This window comes from Anomaloglossus baeobatrachus, chromosome 7 (genome assembly GCF_048569485.1).
Source record: "Anomaloglossus baeobatrachus isolate aAnoBae1 chromosome 7, aAnoBae1.hap1, whole genome shotgun sequence".
NCBI classification, from domain to species: domain Eukaryota; kingdom Metazoa; phylum Chordata; class Amphibia; order Anura; family Aromobatidae; genus Anomaloglossus; species Anomaloglossus baeobatrachus.
Window position 1 is genome coordinate 305,042,090 of NC_134359.1, and position 23,611 is coordinate 305,065,700.

Below are 23,611 nucleotides of genomic sequence, written 5' to 3' on the forward strand. Positions count from 1 at the left end.
AACAGAATGTTCCCTATTTGCTGGGAGAGCCGTGCAGTGACCTGAGCTAACATCAATAGGTCAGCCCAGGTCACTGCAGGGCATGACGAGTGCTGCTATCAGGAGGTTAGCGAGGTATATTACCTGCGATGATCGCTGAACTCCTGACAGCAGCGCTGTCACTGAGTTCAATGACCGCCGCCTTCACAAACCAAGTATCGCAAGCGGCCCATGACGTCACCACTAGTCACAGTATCGGGTCGACAGCGAGAGGTGATGTGACAAGCGGCGGGCATAGAAGGCAGTGACGACCGCTGACGTCAGGAGGGCAGGACTTCATCACCGTAGGTAATGAAATTACTAACCTCTTGACGGTAGTGCTGGTCATCCCCGCGGCTGCTGACACTGCAGTGCGGGCCGCTGCTGACACTGCTGAGCGGGGAGCCGCGGGGCTGGGGCTGGAGCGTGACACTGACTATACGGGCACCCGACGGAAGTCACATGGAAGTGCTTCCGTGTTGCTTCCTTGAATTTTGCGGACCCATTGACTTGTATTGAGTCATGGTTCTTTATTACGGAACAGAATAGGACATGTTCCATAATAACGGAGCGGACATACGGCATCCGATGTGTTTTTTTTTGTAGGATCGGATGCACATGGAAGTGCTACCGTGTACCATCCGATCCTACACAAAAGACATTGAAAAGATGGTTCTGTCTGTGGGGCCGCAAAAAAACAGGAACTGACCATGACAAACGGAACGGTCATGTGAATGAGCCCACCTGTAGCCATTGCAGCGTGTGCGGACTGTGAGATCAGGAGTCAGCTGACTCCAGCGCCGGACGATAAATTCTGTGTCCCGCTGCAGAAGGATCTGGTAAAATAACGGTTGCATGCGCTGCACATTTAATCCACAGGATCCGGTCATATGCGGTTTGCGGATGATACGGACGACACACAGACTAGGCAAGAGGGAAAAAAGCAATCTCATCAACCCGGCACTTTTTTTTCCCCAATTATTTTTTTCACATGTTGCGCAGACTAATAATCATAATTTCTGTACACATACACACACACACACACTCACACACACACACATTATACACACACACTCACACACACAAAAACACACACACACACACACACACACACTCACGCACAAACACTCACAAACACACTCACACTATACACACACACACACACACACACTGTATATACGCACACACACACTTTCTTCCCCTGGCTGTGCAGAGCTGCTGTATCTGTGATTTCTCTCTGGGCAATGGGCATCAACTGGGAAGAGGCAGGGAGGAGGGTTTGGGTGGGAGCAGAGTGGGTGTATTAGACACAATGGGTGTGTTAGATAAGCTAGACACCGCCCTAGAGCCACAAAGAATTCTGGGACTTGTAGGAACTGAACACAGGAAGTCAGAGGAGAGATTAACCCCATCAGAGCTGGAGCCAGCAATGAGCATGTGCTGCTGGTGCACAATAAAAGGTAATTTTGCTGAAAAAACATAATAGATGTGTTGAGGGGCAGATATTAGCAAGATTTATCAGAAAAAAAAAATCAGTTTTGGTAACTGGACAACTTCTTTAAGTTCACAAATTTAACTTACTTATCAATGTGTGAATATTACCATCATCCTAGTAGTGTACAGCAGTAGTATTATGTCACTGCTGATGATTCTAAAACTGTATCCAGATATAAACCCCTATTCATCCAATGTGATGTGTGTATACCGCAGGACATAAGTCTATTCATGAATATAAAGTATACTGAAGCTACAATGTATCTGCTATAAACCCCGAGTTCTGGTCTCATCTCATTCTCCTCTATCGTCTGACTCCTATCTGCAAATCAATAGAGCCCAAAAGATTTCGACATTAAAGATTTCCTGGCTGGGATGAAGATTCTACTAATGCTTTATCTCATTATCCTATCCAATATCTAAAAAGAAAGTCAATGATCAGAGAGAAAAAAAAGAAAAAAAAGTATTTGCAAGAATCAGGGCATATTGTTTGAATGTCTCTATTATCTGCTGGCAGCAATTGTTTCTGTGGCATCGTAGACTATAAAAAGGCTGTTATGCAGGAAGTGAGTCCATCTGTGGCAGAGACTATAGGAAAGGCTGAAATCTGTAATTTATAGCTCTTCAGGGTCTAATAAAAATGGACATATGTGAGATCCAGCAATAAAAAGATGCAGCTGTAGAGAAATAAAATACATGGAGTAATTGTGGAGACGAAGAGCATAATGGAAGAGGACAGCATCGATGAGAAAAGTGTTTGTAGGATGTGAGACTAGTTGTATGTACTTTGTAAAGATTGTGACAAAAAGACAGATTGCTCGGGGTCCATTACGTATTTTCCCATAACTGTACATAATGTGACAGTGATTGAAAGCAATGCATCTGCTATGTGTAGTTGGGTTAGAGGTCTGCATACCTAGTCCGTAGGTGTAAATAATTTGTTATGCACATATCAACTCACACACGGGTACAGGGAAAAATAAAACCTTGCACCCTGTTACAGCACCCAGATCCCACTGGTTCCTGTACTGACTAGAATGTCATTGGCCGCACAACTAGATACCACAGCCCGGTCTTGGCTCTTATAACACCATTAAGATGTACCTCTTTCCTCCTGAGGAACTAGAGTGGAGGTCGCTACCCACAACTAACCAGGATAAGGAAAGTGTGGAGGGTAGATAAAGACCAAAGGCAGGCAAATACAAAACATGTGCACAAGTGGAGAAAGGAGCAATAATAAATATAAACAAGAGTAACCTTCTTCAAACAGAAAACTGGCCCCTGACGAAAAGGCAATATCCCCTAGCTGCAAGGCTGGAACTCCTTAGCAGAAATCCATATAGAAATATAGCCAGCAGAGAAGGCTAGTGAAAGGAGAGTATAAATAGCCCCACCCGGGATGTGATAGGACAGAGACAAGGAGCAATGAGAACATCTGACCAGCAGCAAAGCTAAGAAAGAAGCAAAGATAAAAGATCCATCAGCATCTGGACACAGACAGACTAGGCTGTGGCTCAACAAGGAAGGTTAACCAGCCCCCGGATCGAGTCCCAACACAAGACATAATGAAAGTCAGAACCGGGGAATGATGGCCTAGGACGGGGTCATGTTGTGCTATAGACACTTAGGGGGGCTTTACATGTTGCGACATCACTTCCAAAATATCGTCTGGTTCACGTCGTTAGTGACGCACATCTGGCGCCGGTAACGAAATTGCAACGTGTAAATCCTAGATGCGCCGATAAACGATTGCAAAAGCGTCGAAAATCAGTGATCTGTGTGGCGTCGTTCATTTTCATAATGTTGGGTCGACCGCAGGTACTATGTTGTTTGTCGCACCTGCAGCAGCACACATCCCGCAGGAGGGACAAACATCTCCTTACTTGCGTCCCGACGGCAATGCGGAAGGGAGAAGGTGGGCGGGATGTTATGTCCCGCTCATCTCCGCCCCTCTGCTTCTATTGGCTGGCTGATTAGTGACGTCGCGGTGACGTCACTATGACGCCGAACGCACCTCTACCTTGAAGGAGGGATAGTTCGCCAGTCACAGCGACGTCGCCGAGCAGGTATGTGCGTGTGAAGTTGACGTAGCGATAATGTTCGCTATGGCAGCAATCACCATATATCGCATGTGCGATGGTGGCAGGTACTATCGCGCTCGGCATCGCTAGCCGATGCTAGCGATGTCGCAATGTGTAAAGTACCCCTTAGGCTATGTGTGCATGCTGCATCTTTATGGTGACTACAAAGATGCACATTTTTGGCCCCCCCAAAAAATGCACCCAAGGCAAAAATGCATCCAAAAACGCATTTGTTTTTTCTTGTTTTTTTACCGCATTTTTGCCCAATGCATTTTTTAGGTCAAAAGTATTGCTAGATAGAAAGAATAGATAGAAATAACATATAGAATATATAATAATAAGGAACAGATAAAATAGATAGAAAGAAATAACAGAATAGCTCGATAAATAGAGCAATAGCTAGCTTGGACAGCTGTTTTTTAATTATTTTTTGATAAAAATATGACGTTATAAAAAATATAGGAGATCCCACACTTTTTTTTAAAAAAAATCTTTTGATTTATTTCTGAAAATAATGACGTGGGGTCCCCCATATTTTTCATATCCAGCACAGGAACAGCAGCAGCTTTGAGGTGCAACCCATAGCTGTGTGCTGTACCTTGTCTGGTTACGAAAAATAGAGGGTATCCCACGCTTTTTTAAATTGTTTGATTTATTTAAAAAAAAAAAAATAATTAACTGGGGTCCCCCCAATTTCCTAACTCCAGCCAAGGTACAGCAGACAACTGGAAGCTGATATTATTGGGATGGGAAGGGCCATGGTTATTTGGTTAACATTACTTTCCAGCCTAAAAATAGCAGCTCACAGCCGCCCCAGAAGTGGCGCATCCATTAAATGTGCCAATTTTGGCTCTGGACCCGGCTCTTTCAATTGCCCTGGTGCGGTGGCAATCGGAGTAATAAGGAGTTAATGGCAGCCCACAGCTGCCACTAAGTCCTAGATTAGTGATGGCAGGTGTCTATGAGACTCCCCATCACTAATCTGTTAGTAAAAGTATATAAATACAAACACCCAAAAAATCCTTTATTTGAAATAAAAGACAAAAAGTCACCCTCTTTCACCACTTTTTTAACCCCAAATACACCCTTGCAGGTCCGATATAATCCACACAAGGTCCCATGACACTTCCAACACTGCTACATCTGAAGATCACGGTGAGCACCATAGAACATGACTGCCTGCTGTGAGGTCTACACAGCAACTGAAGTGAGCCACGCGATCAGCAATGACATCAATTAGGTTAGCTGCAGCCACAGCTGGAGTCCTCCACCTATGACAGCAAATCAATCAGTCCATCAATCAGACAGTCAGTCTGAGCCACAGGGCTTGACAATTGATAGGTTCTATAGCCCCCTACATGTAACATTTTTCCAATATGAGTCCCAGTTATGTATGATCACAAATCCATTAGTTTCATGTAAAAGGTGTAATGATGAACTCTACAGCATTATTTTTTAGAATTTAAAGAATCTGTGATATTCAGGTCTCCAGTCCTCCCGCCTTATACATATCTCTAGATGATGCCTCGGAGGAGACTATTGCACCATCAGTTTGATAGGTTTATTTCCACAGTTACTGTTCTCTGAAATTCACATGTAAATAGATTTTGATTTTCATTACTGTAAATAAAGCGTAAAGTGACGTAAGCAAATTTTATACCTGTAACAACAGCTTCAATTCTGGAAAACACAAAATATCAGGCAGCTCAAATAATTATATTATCACTTGAGCAGAGATAACGAGTGCTGCAGTATTCTCCAATACCTCTGGTGTGAAACAATATCAAAAATAAAAAAAATAATATACCAGCAGTCAAGAAACGTCTATGAATGAGTATAATAATTTATTTAAATAAAATGTTAGACAAATACAACGAAATAACATTTAAAAAAAAGCCTATTTAAAAGCCTATTCCTAGAAATACAGGAGTAACATGAAATAATTACCATATGTAGATTAAGTATTGCAAAAATAAAATATTTTTATAGTGTACTTCATTAAAAGAATTGCTGACAACTAATAGACAGTTGTAAAAATTGCAATGGCGTTTATTGTGTTTTATAAGGAAATATAGTTTTTAAATGCCTGGATCTCCTAGGTAGTATGAATGTGAATTTCTAGATTTTTTTAGGTAAAATCTCATAATGTTTAATGCATTAACTATAAGAAGACATTTATAAAGAGATCGGCATCTGTGGTTGGTATATAGACGATGTATTTTGGGGGTTTTTTTGTTTTTTTTTTCCTCATTCAATGTTTTATTGATTTTCCAAGAAAAGTGAACAATCATTCCAAAGTAAATTATGCAAAATGTTATACAGTTGATACATTGTAGTAAATAAAAATTCTCATATATGAGTATGTGAAGATTGAGACAGGAAAAGTGAAAGTGTTAATAGAGATGGACTTTTGTATTTTGTTACAGATAGAAAACTCATAGTTGTGCCAATGTCCTTAGTACTAACAGTGTAATGAGGGATTGCTTAGACATATACTTGAAATTTGGCAGCAATTGGCTATATGTTAGCACTTATTCCCCACCAGGGGAAACAGAAGTATAGACAATGACTTTCATATGACGCTCACCTCTCCAATAATTTTGGCTGTTATTGCAGGACCTTCTCATCAACATCTCCTCCAATATCTGACACAATCCGATTGACTAAAATACTTGCACCAATGTAGAACTGTGATTCCACGATACTGACAAATTCACCTCCACTGTTCTATCTTGCAATCCATGCCAATAACAGTCAATCAGCGTGCAAAGGGATTGGAAGTAAGTCATGACAGAATCATAAAAATCAATCGATGGTTTAGCTGACAATCGCTTCTCTGCTCATCTGTCTCTCTGCTGCAGCCTGCCATATGGTGCTTTTGATATCCTTGAGGTCTTCTTCTTTGCCAAGTAGGCTTTACATGCGATGTCCGAGGCTTAGTTAATGCCTTTGTGGCATTAGAGGCATACTCTGTGCTGAAAGCCGCAGCGACAAGTGAAGATCACAGAAGGAGATGCGAGAACGCACAGAGCATGAAACATTAGTCTATAGCGGGACAAGTGAGCAGCGAGATGGGTATTTTTTGTTTTCGTTCTATGATCATTATGTTTTGAGGCCAGGAGGGGCTGAGAGCATAATATCTAACATTCAATTAGTTTTTGACGAGAATCAAATTTCTCCATAAAATTTGAGCAAATTGCTGAATTTGAATTTTGGCAGATTTTGGCAGATTCACTCAACACTATCAGAAACATTATGTGAATGATATGGAAGATTGAGAGATTGAGGTGTCATTAGGCTTACAAATGGTTGTTTCCCAGGATTTATACTAAATGCAGTTTATGAAGATAGTTTTCTTTCTCTTACTGAATTTATTAGTTTTAGCAGTCTCCAAGACTTTGGAAAGTGCATGTTTTTGTGATCTTTCCACAATTGTGTCCGTGATACTTCAAATGGGTATTTTTCTGCAGGAGAAGATTTGGTAAGGACTCGGAGAAAGGTAATGGGATGGTTGACGTAATCACCGTAACTTTCCGCATTGATAACTGTTGTGATGATATCTTTAAGGGGGAACTTTTTAAACTTTAACAACAGTATAAATAAATAAAGAACCCACAGGTATGTGTGATATTAATTAGTATCATCTGAAGTTTAGACTCGGGAGACAAATTGAAATGGACATTATTGAATGAGGTCTCGCTGTTCCCACTGTCAGTCTTTAGATTTTCTGTGTAGACTGAAGAATTTTTGGTTTTGCATGTTGATATTGAAATTCTCTTGGCTCGGACCTAGCAAAAAAAAAAAATATCTTTCTATGATTGTTAATAGTTCTACATTATTTATAATTTTACTATTTAATAATGTGGTGAAACTATTACTGCAATACTACGAAAAGCAAAGAAAACATTGAGATATTCCAACTTTCCCTGGTCACTAAAGTAGACAGAAGACTGAGTCTTTCTAAGAATTGATTTCTTTAGCTATGGATTTCTAGAAAACCACAGGACCTTCTCCATGATTTGCCTCCTTAACTTGGTATTGGCAAAGATAATGATGAGAGACTCGGCTGTTGGAAAAGACATAAATACCAACCAGCTTAAAATTGTGTAGGGATCTTCAGGGTTGGGGCTCATTGAAAAGAACACAATCTCACTTATGTAGAATAGAATGGAAATTGTAAGGAATCTCCACATGGTTCTTATAGCATTAATGTGAGCTTGGTCTTTGGTTTGGGATAATCCAGAATCCTTCTGCCTCATTTTACATAGATGTCTTAAAAGTGAAGTGTTGGTCACCATGATAGAGACCAAAATAAGTAGAAATGGTATGAAGCATCCCATAAATAGAGCAGTTTGTATGTAAAGGGGCTGAAAATGGAACGTCCCCCTGATAAATATGAGACCGATGGTGCTATTTGCTGGAGATTGTAAAGTGATTTGCACACTTGCCATCCAGATGGCAGGAAGACTAATGAAGAAACATCCGGCTGCAGACAGAAGAAGGAGACGTGGTAAATACATTGAGATGTTCCTCTTTGACCAGCGAAAGAACGGATGATTGAAGTTAGAGATGGAGACACAGTAACAGATGCAGAGCCAGGCGGTGAGCCAGTTGGTAAAATATAGGAGTGTTAGGTTGCCCAAAACGGTGGGGTAAAAGACCTTCTGAATGTACAGTGAAGGAAGTGAGAAAATAATTAATAGACCCTGGTAGCCGAGCAAACACTGGAGAGCGATGTTCACCACTCCTATGACAAGGTAGATTAGGTCGGGAGGATTCATCTTCTGTCTGGCCCTCAAGCTTTTAGCACTAGCTACCAAGATGTGCATGTTCAAAACAAATGTAGTTAAACTGTCCAGCGTGCCGAAGACTAGAAGAAGCATCCATCCTGTAAACGGCATCGCTAACCTTCTGTGGATGTATCTATGTTCAATTCAGGAACTTGTGTTGGTTGACAGTAGAAAAATCCATATTTGATGTGTGAGGTATGCAAATAGTGTTTAGTGTAAATTTGTTTTTTTGCTGAGTTTTGCAAATCAGGTGTTTTTTATGTTTATAACAACCAAATAATGGTGTAGAGTGTAACCGGGCACTTAGGAAGGCTCGTCAGCTCTAGGTCAGACTCTAAGCACTGTTCCTCATTAGTGATGGGCGAACCCGAATTGTAAAGCTTGGGGTCTGTACCAAACACATAGTATTTGTGCACATGTTCCCGAACATGAGCTTTCCTGGGAAGCTTGTGTCACACTTTGGATCCAGTTCGGGTCCAGGGGCTGTAAAAAAAAGCACATTATTAAAAAACCATTATGATTATACTTACAGGTCCCACGACACGTCCTGCAGACTCTGTCCCCCGGCCGCTTCTGCTTCCACGCCCAATCATTGCTGTGCCCCTAAGTAACCATCACTGACTCCAGGAGCTTCTATGACGTCATAGCCATGTGACTAGTCTGGTGTGAATGTTGTACAGACATTGGTTTACAGACTGGTCACATGGCTATGATGACATGGAAGGTCCTGTTAACTTCCGGGAGAATTCACTGCACTGCTTGTTACTCGGCCGTGTTCGACATGGACTTGATTGAACTTTAACTGTCACTGTGTGAGTCTCGCATCGCATCACCCGGCATGGTGCACACTCTCCCGACAGGAGCAGTTCGACTGCATGTATTTCCATGCAGCTGAGGTGCTCCTGTCAGGAGAGTGTGCACCGCGCCGGGTGATACCGATGCGAGACTGCACGAGTCATATCATACCCTCAGTGTCACCCTGCGTCTCGCTCTGTAAAGACACTTGTCTATACAGAGCGATGAAGCAGAGCTGACATTGCTCTACCTGTGGACTACGTCAGACAAAGGATTTTTTTAATAATAAAGATGGAGTCTCAATTTGTTTTGTTTTATTTCTAATAAAATAATGTTTCTATGTGTTGTGTTTTTCTTTTTACTGTTTACTAGAAATTCATGGTGGCCATGTCTAATTTGGCGTGACACCATGAATTTCGGGCTTAGTACCAGTTGAGAATACAAAGCTGGTATTAACCCCTTTATTACCCAGCCTGCCTCCGCCATCAGGGCCGCTGGTTGAGCTGGGTAAATCGCCTGGAAATGGTGCTAAAAAACAATGCACCATTTCCAGGGGCAGCTGCGGGTTGCGGAGAATCCCAGCGGGCTGGGCTGCCACCCCCATCTTCCTGCCTTTATCTTGGCTGGTAATCAAAATACAGGGAAGCCAATTCATATTTTTTTAATTATTCCCACCGTATTTTAATCGCTAGTCAGGTAAAACCAGGCAGCTGGGGGCTGGGATTCTCCACTGGGAATGTGGAGAAGAGACCTGACCAGTATACACCAACACTGGGAACGTAGAGAAGAGAACAGGGATTAGATTTTAGTCGAGACATGCTTGAATCTGATCAAGAAGCCAGAAGGATACAGGCAGTGTTGAAAGCGAAAGGTGGGTTTATAAAATACTAACAAAATAATAAAAAGTAAAATTTAGATTTTTAGAATTGAAACAGTAACAATGCAGTGAAATTACAAGAACCTGCTTAACTACTGATATGCTAAATAGCTGTAAGTCACATTTCTGTATGAGAAGCCAAGATTATTGTCTATAAAATGAAGGTCGTCTCATGCTCAGAACTGTAGAGGACGGTGAGATATGGAGCATGAAAATCACAAGTGCAAAATATTGTTACCCTTTTGCTTGTCAGTGTATTTAAAACAGGCGAGACTCAAATCATGTGAAATATTTGAATATAATGAACACACATCTACAGTAAGGAACATGTATATATCATGTCAGGGTATTTGATTGACAAGTCCTATTAATTGGGTTAGTCCCTGAGATAACCCGGTGTATGTAAAACATGTCCGTGCACAGCAATGGGCTCGAGAAATGCACCTGGGTATAGAAATCTACTGATGGCTCTATTGGAAACATTTTATATTTCAGGCACTCCTTTTAAAAACTACATTGTCATTTTTAAACAGTATATTGATTATTTATATTTTATATGGAATAACGTAGAGAGTAATATTCTGATCTTTATTACCAGGATCCCTTCCACTATTTGGCGTTTTAATTTCACACCTTTTATGAGTGAACTGAGTATTGACTTTTTCAACCTCACCGTTTTCATGACAACAATTAAATCCTGACTAAAATATTCTTTAATAAAGTGGTTGCCAAAGGCTTTGTTCATTTCAACAGTGGCCATTACTCTAAATGGCTAATTAATATACCACACAATCAATTTAAAAGAATGCAAAAAAACTGCTCCCAGGATTCAGATTTTAAGACACAAGCAGATATATTGCAATCTAGATTATTTTTAGAGCAATTATCTTAACAAACTTATGAATGAACGTGATAGAGAATCATGGCTTCCTGGGGAAATAAATGAATGCTTAGTTCTGGAGAATGATTTACCCTCATTTGAACTCTTAGGGATAAAAGATTAAATAGTTGTAAGTCAGAGTTGGCCACAGGGCTTAACAGTCGATAGGTTCTCTTGTCCTCCTAAATTGTAAGATCTATCCAATACGACTCCCAGTTATGTATGATCACAAATCCATTTGTTTTAATGTAAAAGGTCTAGTGACGAACTCTACATTATTCCATTAGAATTTGAAGCGTCCGTGATAATCAGGTCTCCAGTCCTCAACCTCATAGATATCTCCAGATGATGCCTCGGAGGCGACTATTGCATCATTCTTAGGTTTACTCCCATAGTTACTGTACTCATCCTCAAATATTACTATTTTTATTCAATTTTAATTTTTATTAATGTAAATAAAGTGTAAGGTGCAAAAAGCAAATTATATACCTGAAACAAGGGCTTCAATTCTGGAAAACAAAAAATAGCATTCAGCTGAAATAATTATACTATCACTTGAGCAGAGATAACAAGTGCTGTGATTTTCTCCAATACCTCTGGTGTAAAACAATATTAAAAATAAAAAAACTAATAGACCGGCAGTCAAGAAACGTCTATTAAAAAGCAGTGAAATTCAGCTCACCAAAACAGCTTTGTTCTCTCAGACATAAGTCATCAGCAGAGATGTCTGTTAGGGGCTTTCTCACATAGAATAAAGGAGCACTTGGCGAAATGAGCGCTCTTGTGTATGGCATTGATGGCCAAGGCATTGCTCGACTAACAGCCATCTAATGTGTATCTCCTGCTTTTGGATTTTATGTTTTTAGGAAACCAGATGATTTATCTTTTTGTGGTATTTTACATATATCAGGGCTTTATGTTCCAAATACAGAGTCTAGAGATCAGTAAATTTGTTCAAGGCTAATTGAATTTAATTAAAATAAATAAATAAATAAAAATTCTCCTGAATCTGAATCTCTTTTGATTCCTGCAAACAAATTCATCAAAATCGTGGTAAGTTGATGATATTTTATGAGGATTTTTTTCCCCTTTCTGATCATTTGCCCCTCGCTGCAGCCTGCTGTATGGGGCTCTACGTGTCTTTGAGGTCTTCTTCTTTGCCAACTAGGCTTTACATGTGATGGACTAGGCTTACTTACTGCCTTTAGGAGCTATGACATTGTGGTATTAGAATGCAAATAAGAAAGCCGCGGAGACACCATCACGTGTTTCTCAACGCTGGCAGGAAACTAGCCAGGTCTTTCACCGGGAAGGAACAACCACGGGAAGGGCAGTCTCCAGTCAAGGAGACCACCTATACCAAACATGGTATCCATCCACAGACAGCCGTTTCGGGGTATTTGCCCCTCATCAGTGTGGAGTAGGAATCTGGCTAGTGGGGGCAATGCCTAGTATAAGACTACTTAAGCAAGCATTGTTGACCTTAGGGAGATCAACATATCCACTGCGGAGACACCATCACGTGTTTCTCAACGCAGTGATTCTAGAGCATTGCCCCCTGGGAAGTATGCAAATAAGAAAGCCGCGGAGACACCATCACGTGTTTCTCAACGCTGGCAGGAAACTAGCCAGGTCTTTCACCGGGAAGGAACAACCACGGGAAGGGCAGTCTCCAGTCAAGGAGACCACCTATACCAAACATGGTATCCATCCACAGACAGCCGTTTCGGGGTATTTGCCCCTCATCAGTGTGGAGTAGGAATCTGGCTAGTGGGGGCAATGCCTAGTATAAGACTACTTAAGCAAGCATTGTTGACCTTAGGGAGATCAACATATCCACTGCGGAGACACCATCACGTGTTTCTCAACGCAGTGATTCTAGAGCATTGCCCCCTGGGAAGTATGCAAATAAGAAAGCCGCGGAGACACCATCACGTGTTTCTCAACGCTGGCAGGAAACTAGCCAGGTCTTTCACCGGGAAGGAACAACCACGGGAAGGGCAGTCTCCAGTCAAGGAGACCACCTATACCAAACATGGTATCCATCCACAGACAGCCGTTTCGGGGTATTTGCCCCTCATCAGTGTGGAGTAGGAATCTGGCTAGTGGGGGCAATGCCTAGTATAAGACTACTTAAGCAAGCATTGTTGACCTTAGGGAGATCAACATATCCACTGCGGAGACACCATCACGTGTTTCTCAACGCAGTGATTCTAGAGCATTGCCCCCTGGGAAGTATGCAAATAAGAAAGCCGCGGAGACACCATCACGTGTTTCTCAACGCTGGCAGGAAACTAGCCAGGTCTTTCACCGGGAAGGAACAACCACGGGAAGGGCAGTCTCCAGTCAAGGAGACCACCTATACCAAACATGGTATCCATCCACAGACAGCCGTTTCGGGGTATTTGCCCCTCATCAGTGTGGAGTAGGAATCTGGCTAGTGGGGGCAATGCCTAGTATAAGACTACTTAAGCAAGCATTGTTGACCTTAGGGAGATCAACATATCCACTGCGGAGACACCATCACGTGTTTCTCAACGCAGTGATTCTAGAGCATTGCCCCCTGGGAAGTATGCAAATAAGAAAGCCGCGGAGACACCATCACGTGTTTCTCAACGCTGGCAGGAAACTAGCCAGGTCTTTCACCGGGAAGGAACAACCACGGGAAGGGCAGTCTCCAGTCAAGGAGACCACCTATACCAAACATGGTATCCATCCACAGACAGCCGTTTCGGGGTATTTGCCCCTCATCAGTGTGGAGTAGGAATCTGGCTAGTGGGGGCAATGCCTAGTATAAGACTACTTAAGCAAGCATTGTTGACCTTAGGGAGATCAACATATCCACTGCGGAGACACCATCACGTGTTTCTCAACGCAGTGATTCTAGAGCATTGCCCCCTGGGAAGTATGCAAATAAGAAAGCCGCGGAGACACCATCACGTGTTTCTCAACGCTGGCAGGAAACTAGCCAGGTCTTTCACCGGGAAGGAACAACCACGGGAAGGGCAGTCTCCAGTCAAGGAGACCACCTATACCAAACATGGTATCCATCCACAGACAGCCGTTTCGGGGTATTTGCCCCTCATCAGTGTGGAGTAGGAATCTGGCTAGTGGGGGCAATGCCTAGTATAAGATTACTTAAGCAAGCATTGTTGACCTTAGGGAGATCAACATATCCACTGCGGAGACACCATCACGTGTTTCTCAACGCAGTGATTCTAGAGCATTGCCCCCTGGGAAGTATGCAAATAAGAAAGCCGCGGAGACACCATCACGTGTTTCTCAACGCTGGCAGGAAACTAGCCAGGTCTTTCACCGGGAAGGAACAACCACGGGAAGGGCAGTCTCCAGTCAAGGAGACCACCTATACCAAACATGGTATCCATCCACAGACAGCCGTTTCGGGGTATTTGCCCCTCATCAGTGTGGAGTAGGAATCTGGCTAGTGGGGGCAATGCCTAGTATAAGACTACTTAAGCAAGCATTGTTGACCTTAGGGAGATCAACATATCCACTGCGGAGACACCATCACGTGTTTCTCAACGCAGTGATTCTAGAGCATTGCCCCCTGGGAAGTATGCAAATAAGAAAGCCGCGGAGACACCATCACGTGTTTCTCAACGCTGGCAGGAAACTAGCCAGGTCTTTCACCGGGAAGGAACAACCACGGGAAGGGCAGTCTCCAGTCAAGGAGACCACCTATACCAAACATGGTATCCATCCACAGACAGCCGTTTCGGGGTATTTGCCCCTCATCAGTGTGGAGTAGGAATCTAGCTAGTGGGGGCAATGCCTAGTATAAGGCTACTTAAGCAAGCATTGTTGACCTTAGGGAGATCAACATATCCACTGCGGAGACACCATCACGTGTTTCTCAACGCAGTGATTCTAGAGCATTGCCCCCTGGGAAGTATGCAAATAAGAAAGCCGCGGAGACACCATCACGTGTTTCTCAACGCTGGCAGGAAACTAGCCAGGTCTTTCACCGGGAAGGAACAACCACGGGAAGGGCAGTCTCCAGTCAAGGAGACCACCTATACCAAACATGGTATCCATCCACAGACAGCCGTTTCGGGGTATTTGCCCCTCATCAGTGTGGAGTAGGAATCTGGCTAGTGGGGGCAATGCCTAGTATAAGACTACTTAAGCAAGCATTGTTGACCTTAGGGAGATCAACATATCCACTGCGGAGACACCATCACGTGTTTCTCAACGCAGTGATTCTAGAGCATTGCCCCCTGGCTAGTGGGGGCAATGCCTAGTATAAGACTACTAATATGTTGATCTCCCTAAGGTCAACAATGCTTGCTTAAGTAGTCTTATACTAGGCATTGCCCCCACTAGCCAGATTCCTACTCCACACTGATGAGGGGCAAATACCCCGAAACGGCTGTCTGTGGATGGATACCATGTTTGGTATAGGTGGTCTCCTTGACTGGAGACTGCCCTTCCCGTGGTTGTTCCTTCCCGGTGAAAGACCTGGCTAGTTTCCTGCCAGCGTTGAGAAACACGTGATGGTGTCTCCGCGGCTTTCTTATTTGCATACTTCCCAGGGGGCAATGCTCTAGAATCACTGCGTTGAGAAACACGTGATGGTGTCTCCGCAGTGGATATGTTGATCTCCCTAAGGTCAACAATGCTTGCTTAAGTAGTCTTATACTAGGCATTGCCCCCACTAGCCAGATTCCTACTCCACACTGATGAGGGGCAAATACCCCAAAACGGCTGTCTGTGGATAAATACCATGTTTGGTATAGGTGGTCTCCTTGACTGGAGACTGCCCTTCCCGTGGTTGTTCCTTCCCGGTGAAAGACCTGGCTAGTTTCCTGCCAGCGTTGAGAAACACGTGATGGTGTCTCCGCGGCTTTCTTATTTGCATACTTCCCAGGGGGCAATGCTCTAGAATCACTGCGTTGAGAAACACGTGATGGTGTCTCCGCAGTGGATATGTTGATCTCCCTAAGGTCAACAATGCTTGCTTAAGTAGTCTTATACTAGGCATTGCCCCCACTAGCCAGATTCCTACTCCACACTGATGAGGGGCAAATACCCCGAAACGGCTGTCTGTGGATGGATACCATGTTTGGTATAGGTGGTCTCCTTGACTGGAGACTGCCCTTCCCGTGGTTGTTCCTTCCCAGTGAAAGACCTGGCTAGTTTCCTGCCAGCGTTGAGAAACACGTGATGGTGTCTCCGCGGCTTTCTTATTTGCATACTTCCCAGGGGGCAATGCTCTAGAATCACTGCGTTGAGAAACACGTGATGGTGTCTCCGCAGTGGATATGTTGATCTCCCTAAGGTCAACAATGCTTGCTTAAGTAGTCTTATACTAGGCATTGCCCCCACTAGCCAGATTCCTACTCCACACTGATGAGGGGCAAATACCCCGAAACGGCTGTCTGTGGATGGATACCATGTTTGGTATAGGTGGTCTCCTTGACTGGAGACTGCCCTTCCCGTGGTTGTTCCTTCCCGGTGAAAGACCTGGCTAGTTTCCTGCCAGCGTTGAGAAACACGTGATGGTGTCTCCGCGGCTTTCTTATTTGCATACTTCCCAGGGGGCAATGCTCTAGAATCACTGCGTTGAGAAACACGTGATGGTGTCTCCGCAGTGGATATGTTGATCTCCCTAAGGTCAACAATGCTTGCTTAAGTAGTCTTATACTAGGCATTGCCCCCACTAGCCAGATTCCTACTCCACACTGATGAGGGGCAAATACCCCGAAACGGCTGTCTGTGGATGGATACCATGTTTGGTATAGGTGGTCTCCTTGACTGGAGACTGCCCTTCCCGTGGTTGTTCCTTCCCGGTGAAAGACCTGGCTAGTTTCCTGCCAGCGTTGAGAAACACGTGATGGTGTCTCCGCGGCTTTCTTATTTGCATACTTCCCAGGGGGCAATGCTCTAGAATCACTGCGTTGAGAAACACGTGATGGTGTCTCCGCAGTGGATATGTTGATCTCCCTAAGGTCAACAATGCTTGCTTAAGTAGTCTTATACTAGGCATTGCCCCCACTAGCCAGATTCCTACTCCACACTGATGAGGGGCAAATACCCCGAAACGGCTGTCTGTGGATGGATACCATGTTTGGTATAGGTGGTCTCCTTGACTGGAGACTGCCCTTCCCGTGGTTGTTCCTTCCCGGTGAAAGACCTGGCTAGTTTCCTGCCAGCGTTGAGAAACACGTGATGGTGTCTCCGCGGCTTTCTTATTTGCATACTTCCCAGGGGGCAATGCTCTAGAATCACTGCGTTGAGAAACACGTGATGGTGTCTCCGCAGTGGATATGTTGATCTCCCTAAGGTCAACAATGCTTGCTTAAGTAGTCTTATACTAGGCATTGCCCCCACTAGCCAGATTCCTACTCCACACTGATGAGGGGCAAATACCCCGAAACGGCTGTCTGTGGATGGATACCATGTTTGGTATAGGTGGTCTCCTTGACTGGAGACTGCCCTTCCCGTGGTTGTTCCTTCCCGGTGAAAGACCTGGCTAGTTTCCTGCCAGCGTTGAGAAACACGTGATGGTGTCTCCGCGGCTTTCTTATTTGCATACTTCCCAGGGGGCAATGCTCTAGAATCACTGCGTTGAGAAACACGTGATGGTGTCTCCGCAGTGGATATGTTGATCTCCCTAAGGTCAACAATGCTTGCTATTGTGGTATTAGAGGCATACTTGGTGCCGAAACCCCAGCCACAAGTGAAGATCACAGAAGGAGATGTGAGGACACGTGGAGCATGGAATAGTAGTCTGTAGCGGGACAAGTGAGCAGAGAGATGAGTAATTTTTGTTTTCACTCTACAATTATTATGTTCTGGGGCCAGGTGGGGCTGAGAGCATAATATGTAACATTCAATTTAAGTTTGATGGGAATCAAGTTTCATGGTAAAATTTGAGCAAATGCCAAATTTGATTTTGGCAAATTCACTGCGTGAATGATAAGGAGGACTGAGGCATCAGTAGGCTTACGAAAGGTTGTTTCCAGGATTTATACTAAATGCAGTTTATGAAGATAGTTTTCTTTCTCAACTTATTAGTACTATCAGTTTCCAAGAGTTTGGAAAGTGCATTATTTTGTGATCTTTCCACAACTGTGTCCGTGAAACTTCAAATGGATATGTTTCTGCAGGGGAAGGTTTGGTAAAAGGGGAAGATATTGGGATGGCTGATAGACAAAAAAAACTTTCCCTGATCACTAAAGTAGACAGAAGACTGAGTCTTCCTAAGAATTGATTTCTTTTAGCTATGGCTTTCTAGAAAACCACAGGACCTTCTCCATGATTTGCCTCCTTAACTTGGTGTTGGCAAAGATAATCACGAGAGACTCGGCTGTTGGAAAAGACATAAATATCAACCAGCTTAAAATTGTGTAAGGATCTTCAGGGTTGGGGTTCATTGAAAAGAACACAATCTCACTTATGTAGAATATGATGGAAATTGTAAGGAATCTCCACATGGTTCTCATAGCATTAATGTGAGCTTTGTCCTTGGTTTGCGATAATCCAGAATCCTTCTGCCTCATCTTACATAGATGTCTTAAAAGTGAAGTGTTGGTCACCATGATAGAGACCAGGATAAGTAGAAATGGCATGCAGCACCCCATAAATAGAGCAGATTGTATGTAAATGGCCTGAAGATGGAAAGCCCCACTGATAAATATGAGGCCAATAGTGCTATTTTCTGGAGATTGGAGATTCATTTGCACACTTGCCTTCCAGATGGCAGGAAGACTAATGAAGAAACATCCGGCTGCTGACAGAAGAAGGAGACGTGGTAGATACATTGAGATGTTCCTCTTTGACCAGAGAAATAACGGATTATTGAAGTTAGAGATGGTGACACAGTAATAGATGCAGAGCCAGGCGCTGAGCCAGTTGGTGAGATACAAGAGAGTCATGTTGCCCACAATATTGGTGAAAAAGACCTTCTTATTGAACAGTGAAGGAAGTGAGAAAACACTTAATAGACCCTGGTAGCCGAGCAAACACTGGAGAGAGATGTTCACCGCTCCTATGACAAGGTAGATTAGGTCGGGAGGATTCATCTTCTGTCTGGCCCTCAAGCTTTTGGCACTAGCCACCAAGATGTGAATGTTCAAAACAAATGTAGTCAAACTGTCCAACATGCCGAAGACTAGAAGAAGCATCCATCCTGTAAACGGCATTGCGAGCCTTCTGTGGATGTATCTATGTTCAAATCAGTCATTTGTGTTGGTTGACAGTAGAAAAATCCATATTTGATGTGTGAGTTATGTAAAGTGTGTTCAGCATAGATTTGTTTTTGGTTGAGTTTTGCAAATCAGTTGTTCTTCTATGTTTATAACAACCAAATAATGGAGCAGAGTGTAACCGGGCACTTAGGAAGACTCGTCAGCTCTACAGTAGGTCAGACTCTAAGCAATGTTTCTTTTTCTTTCTACATGTTGTTTCTCAGGAGGATGTTTGCAGAATGTGAGACTATTTTTATGTACTTTGTAAGTTTGTGACAAAAAGACAGATTGCTTTGGGTGGGTTGATACGTATTTTCCCATAACCAGTCAGTGATAGTGATTGAATGCAGTGCATCTGCTATGCATAGTTGGGTTAGAGGTCTGCATATGTAGTCTATAGTTGTAAGTAATATGTTATACACATACCAACTCACACACAGGTACAGGGAGAAATAAAGCCGTCCACCTTGTTGCAACACCTACAATCTACTGGTTCCTGCACTGACTAGAATATCCTTAGCCTCCCAACTAGAAACTACAGTTAGAACCTGGCTTCCTAAAAGGCGATTGAGATGTTTCTCATTCCTCCTGAGGAAATAGAGGGGAGTTGCTACCCACAACTAACCAGGATAAGGAAAGTGTACAGGGTAGATAAAAACAAAGGGCACACAAACATAAAACATGTGAACAAGTGGAGAAAGGAGAAATAGTAAATGAAAACAACGGTAACCTCCTACAAACCTACAAAAACAGAAAACAGTAGATAGGTGTAAAAAAGGCCAATGAGAAATACACATAAAAAATATAACACTGGTCTCTGCCAAAAAGGCAAAATCCTTTAGCTGCAGGGTTCAAATTCATTAACAGAAATCCATATAGAAATATAGCCAGTGCAGCAGGCTGGAGAAAGGAGAAAATAAATAGCCCCACCCGGGATGTGATAGGACAGAGACAAAATAAGCAAGTGAGAACACCTGACTAACTGCAAACCAAAGGAAGAAGCAAAGATAAAAGACCCATCAGCATCTTGACAGAGACCGACCAGGCTGTGGCTCAGTAGGAAAGGAAACCGGCAAGGAACCAGAGACCACTTGATCAAGGTAATGAAAGTCAGAGCTGGAGAATGATGGGCTGTTACCGTAGTGGCTTGAGAGCAATCTCCTCTAGAACTTTGTGCAGGGTAGGCCGGGGTCATGTTGTGCTATAGACGCTTATAATCTCCCTCAGTCCGGGCACTTTTTAATGTGCAGTGTAAGAGCTGATGTATCATTTTACTGCCATTGCCTACTGTAACTCCAGACACCAAAGAAAGCGTCACTGATTTCGTTCCAGTAGTAGACTCAAGACAATAGTTATAAAGGATAAGAACAATAGATACTTTTAAATCCTGAAAAAAACATAGGTCCTAAAGAAACTTATGCATCCAAAAAATAAATTATATCATTTGTACAATCATAACCTGCAGAGAAACTTTGCCCAGATCCTTGTAGAAGAGATGACTTTATGGACCCAAGATATAAACAAGAAGAATATAATAATAATAATAATAATAATATTTATTCACTTATATTGTGCTATAAATTCCATAATGCTTTACATACATCAGCAACTCATGTTTACAGCTATTCAAATCACAAAGTAAGTTTAAAAAATGCCAAAATGAAACTATCAAGAAAAAAAACATTAAAAAATGTCAGTATTTACACTGAAGAAGACAAAGGATCACTTATTGACTGTGATTTGCAGCAAATTTAGAGATTTGTGTCTTTACGTTGTTTTTTGCTTTTGTTAGTTTTCTGATTTTTTGTCAGTGTGGCTTTTCCAGATATTTTGCACAGATTCATGAAACGCAACTTTTTTTAAAAAGTCACAAATTTGGTGCAGTTCTACGCCATTCCCTCTCATAGTGATTCTATGTATGCCAGGCAAAAATTCACAAAAGTATTTACATCCGAACCCCCCAAACACACAGTTTTAGGCTTTGCACAAACTTGATGAAACTCTTGCCTCATTTTGCTATATTTTTTGCACAAAAAAAAGTCAAGAAAAAACATAGGTCAAAACAAAAAAATTCAAATGATGAATCGGGATTCGGGACCAAAGACTCTTAGATATGATTTATTCCATCTATATCTTTCGGAATAACCACAGGACCTTCGCCATGATTTGCCTCTTCAGCTTGGGTTTGGCAAAGATAATGGTGAGAGCCTCTGCTGTCAGGAATGACATGAATAACATCCAGCTGATAATCACAGACGGATTTTCAGAGTTGAGGCTTATTGAAAAAAATAAAACTGTACTGATATAAAATACGATGGAAATTGTAAGGAAACAGCACATGGTTCTTATAGCATTAACGTGAGCCTGGTCTTTGGTTTGGGATAATCCAGAATCCTTCTGCCTCATCTTCCAAAGATGCCTTATAAGTGAAAAGTTGGTCACCATGATAGAGACCAGGATAAGTAAAAATGGCACGCAACATCCCAGAAATGAGGCGGTAAGTATGTAAAAAGGCTGGAGATGGTAAGACCCACTGACAAATATGGGGTCAATGGTTCTATTCACAGGGTACTGTAGAGTGACCTGCGAAGTTGTCATCCAGATGGAGGGAAGACTTATAAAGAAACATCCGGCTGCTGACAGAAGAAGGAGACGTGGTAGATACATTGAGAGGTTCCTCTTTGACCAAATAAAGAACTGATGATTGACATTGGAGATGGTGACACAGTAATAGATGCAGAGCCAGGCGGTGAGCCAGTAGGTGAGATACAATAGTGTCAAGATGCCCACAATGGTTGGGACAAAGAACTCCCTAATAAAGATTAATGTAATGGAATAAATAGATAATAGACCCTGAAAGCTGAGCAAACCCTGGAGCCCGATGTTCACCACTGCAATGAGAAGGTGGATTAGATCGGGAGGATTAAACCTCTGTCCATTCTTCAGGCTTTGGGCACTGGCCACCAAGATGTAAATGTTCAAAATCAATGCCGTCCCGCTGCCAAAGATGGCAAGAATGATAAGATGGACCCATCCTGTAAACGGCATCATGAGCCTCCTGTGGATGCGCCTGTGTTCAAATCTGTCACTTGTGTTTGGTGAAAATAAGTCCATGTTCGATTTATGAGCTATGCAAAAACTGCTTTACTTTAATTTGGTTTTTTTTTGTCCAGTTTGCAAATCAGGTAACCAGACTCTCAGGAGTACGTTTCCTTTATGTGTAGGTAATGACTCTTTTCCAATCCATATGTTGTTTCTCAAGAAAAGGTTAACCTTAACATTATTAACCTATCAGTCAATGTATGAAAGATCACATTCTCAGAGTCATATACACTGTGGGCAGAATTATTAGGCAGATGCGTATTGTGATCACATGATACTTGTTATACATGTTGTCGTACTCCAAGCTGTATAGGCTGAGAGCCAACTACCAATGAAGTAAATCCGGTGATGTGCCTCTCTGTAATGAGGAGGGGTGCGGTGTAATGACATCAACACCCTATATAATGGGGGCTTCATTATTAGGCAACTTCCTTTCCTTTGGCAAAATGGGTCAGAAGAAAGATATGACAGGCTCTGAAAAGTCCAAAATTGTGCGATGTCTTGCAAAGGGATGCAGCAGTCTTGAAATTGCCAAACTTTTGAAGCGTGATCACCGAACAATCAAGCGTTTCATGGCAAATAGCCAATAGGGTCGCAATAAGCGTGTTGGGCACAAAAGGCGCAAAATAACTGCCCATGAATTGAGGAAAATCAAGCGTGAAGCTGCCAAGATGCCATTTGCCACCAGTTTGGCCATATTTCAGAGCTCCAACGTTACTGGAGTATCAAAAAGCACAAGGTGTGCCATACTCAGGGACAGGCCAAGGTAAGGAAGGCTGAAAAACCACCACCTCTGACCAAGAAACAGAAGATAAAACCTCAAGACTGGGCCAAGAAATATCTGAAGACTGATTCTTCACAGGTTTTATGGACTGATGAGATGAGAGTGACTCTTGATGGGCAGATGGATGGGCCAGAGGCTGGATCAGTAAAGGACAGAGAGCTCCACTCCGACTCAGACGCCAGCAAGGTGGAGGTGGGCACTGGTATGGGCTGGGATCAGCAAAGATCAACTTGTGGGACTTTTCAGGTTGAGGATGGAGTGAAGCTCAACTCAAAGACCTACTGCCAGTTTCTGGAAGACAACTTCTTCAAGCAGTGGTACAGGAAGAAGTCGCTATCGATCAAGAAAAACATGATTGTCATGCAGGACAATGCTCCATCACATGCATCCAACTACTCCACAGCGTGGCCGGCCAGTAAAGGTCTAAAAGATGAAAAAATAATGACATGGCACCCTTGTCACCTGATCTGAACTCCATAGAGAACCTGTGGTCCCTCATAAAATGTGAGATCTACAGGGAGGGAAAACAGTGCACCTCTGGGAACAGTGTCTGGAGGCTGTGGTGTCTGGAGGCTGTGGA

At 42.9% G+C, this 23,611-nt stretch overlaps 3 protein-coding genes across 3 annotated transcripts; all 3 read right to left on the bottom strand.

The window, feature by feature from the left end:
* Positions 1-7,573: 7,573 nt before the first annotated feature.
* LOC142246817 (taste receptor type 2 member 40-like) lies at positions 7,574-8,494 on the bottom strand. The gene has a single exon (XM_075319867.1). The coding sequence runs from the start codon at positions 8,492-8,494 to the stop codon at positions 7,574-7,576; it is 921 nt and encodes a 306-aa protein (XP_075175982.1).
* Positions 8,495-18,179: 9,685 nt separating this feature from the next.
* On the bottom strand, positions 18,180-19,100 carry LOC142246818 (taste receptor type 2 member 143-like). The gene has a single exon (XM_075319868.1). The coding sequence runs from the start codon at positions 19,098-19,100 to the stop codon at positions 18,180-18,182; it is 921 nt and encodes a 306-aa protein (XP_075175983.1).
* A 2,172-nt stretch (positions 19,101-21,272) lies between these two features.
* On the bottom strand, positions 21,273-22,259 carry LOC142246819 (taste receptor type 2 member 143-like). The gene has a single exon (XM_075319869.1). The coding sequence runs from the start codon at positions 22,257-22,259 to the stop codon at positions 21,273-21,275; it is 987 nt and encodes a 328-aa protein (XP_075175984.1).
* Between the last annotated feature and the right edge of the window lie 1,352 nt (positions 22,260-23,611).

Coding starts and splice junctions, on each gene's coding strand:
- LOC142246819 (XM_075319869.1), bottom strand. CDS start 22,259: ATGGACTTATTTTCACCAAACACAAGTGACAGATTTGAACACAGGCGC.
- LOC142246818 (XM_075319868.1), bottom strand. CDS start 19,100: ATGCCGTTTACAGGATGGATGCTTCTTCTAGTCTTCGGCATGTTGGAC.
- LOC142246817 (XM_075319867.1), bottom strand. CDS start 8,494: ATGCCGTTTACAGGATGGATGCTTCTTCTAGTCTTCGGCACGCTGGAC.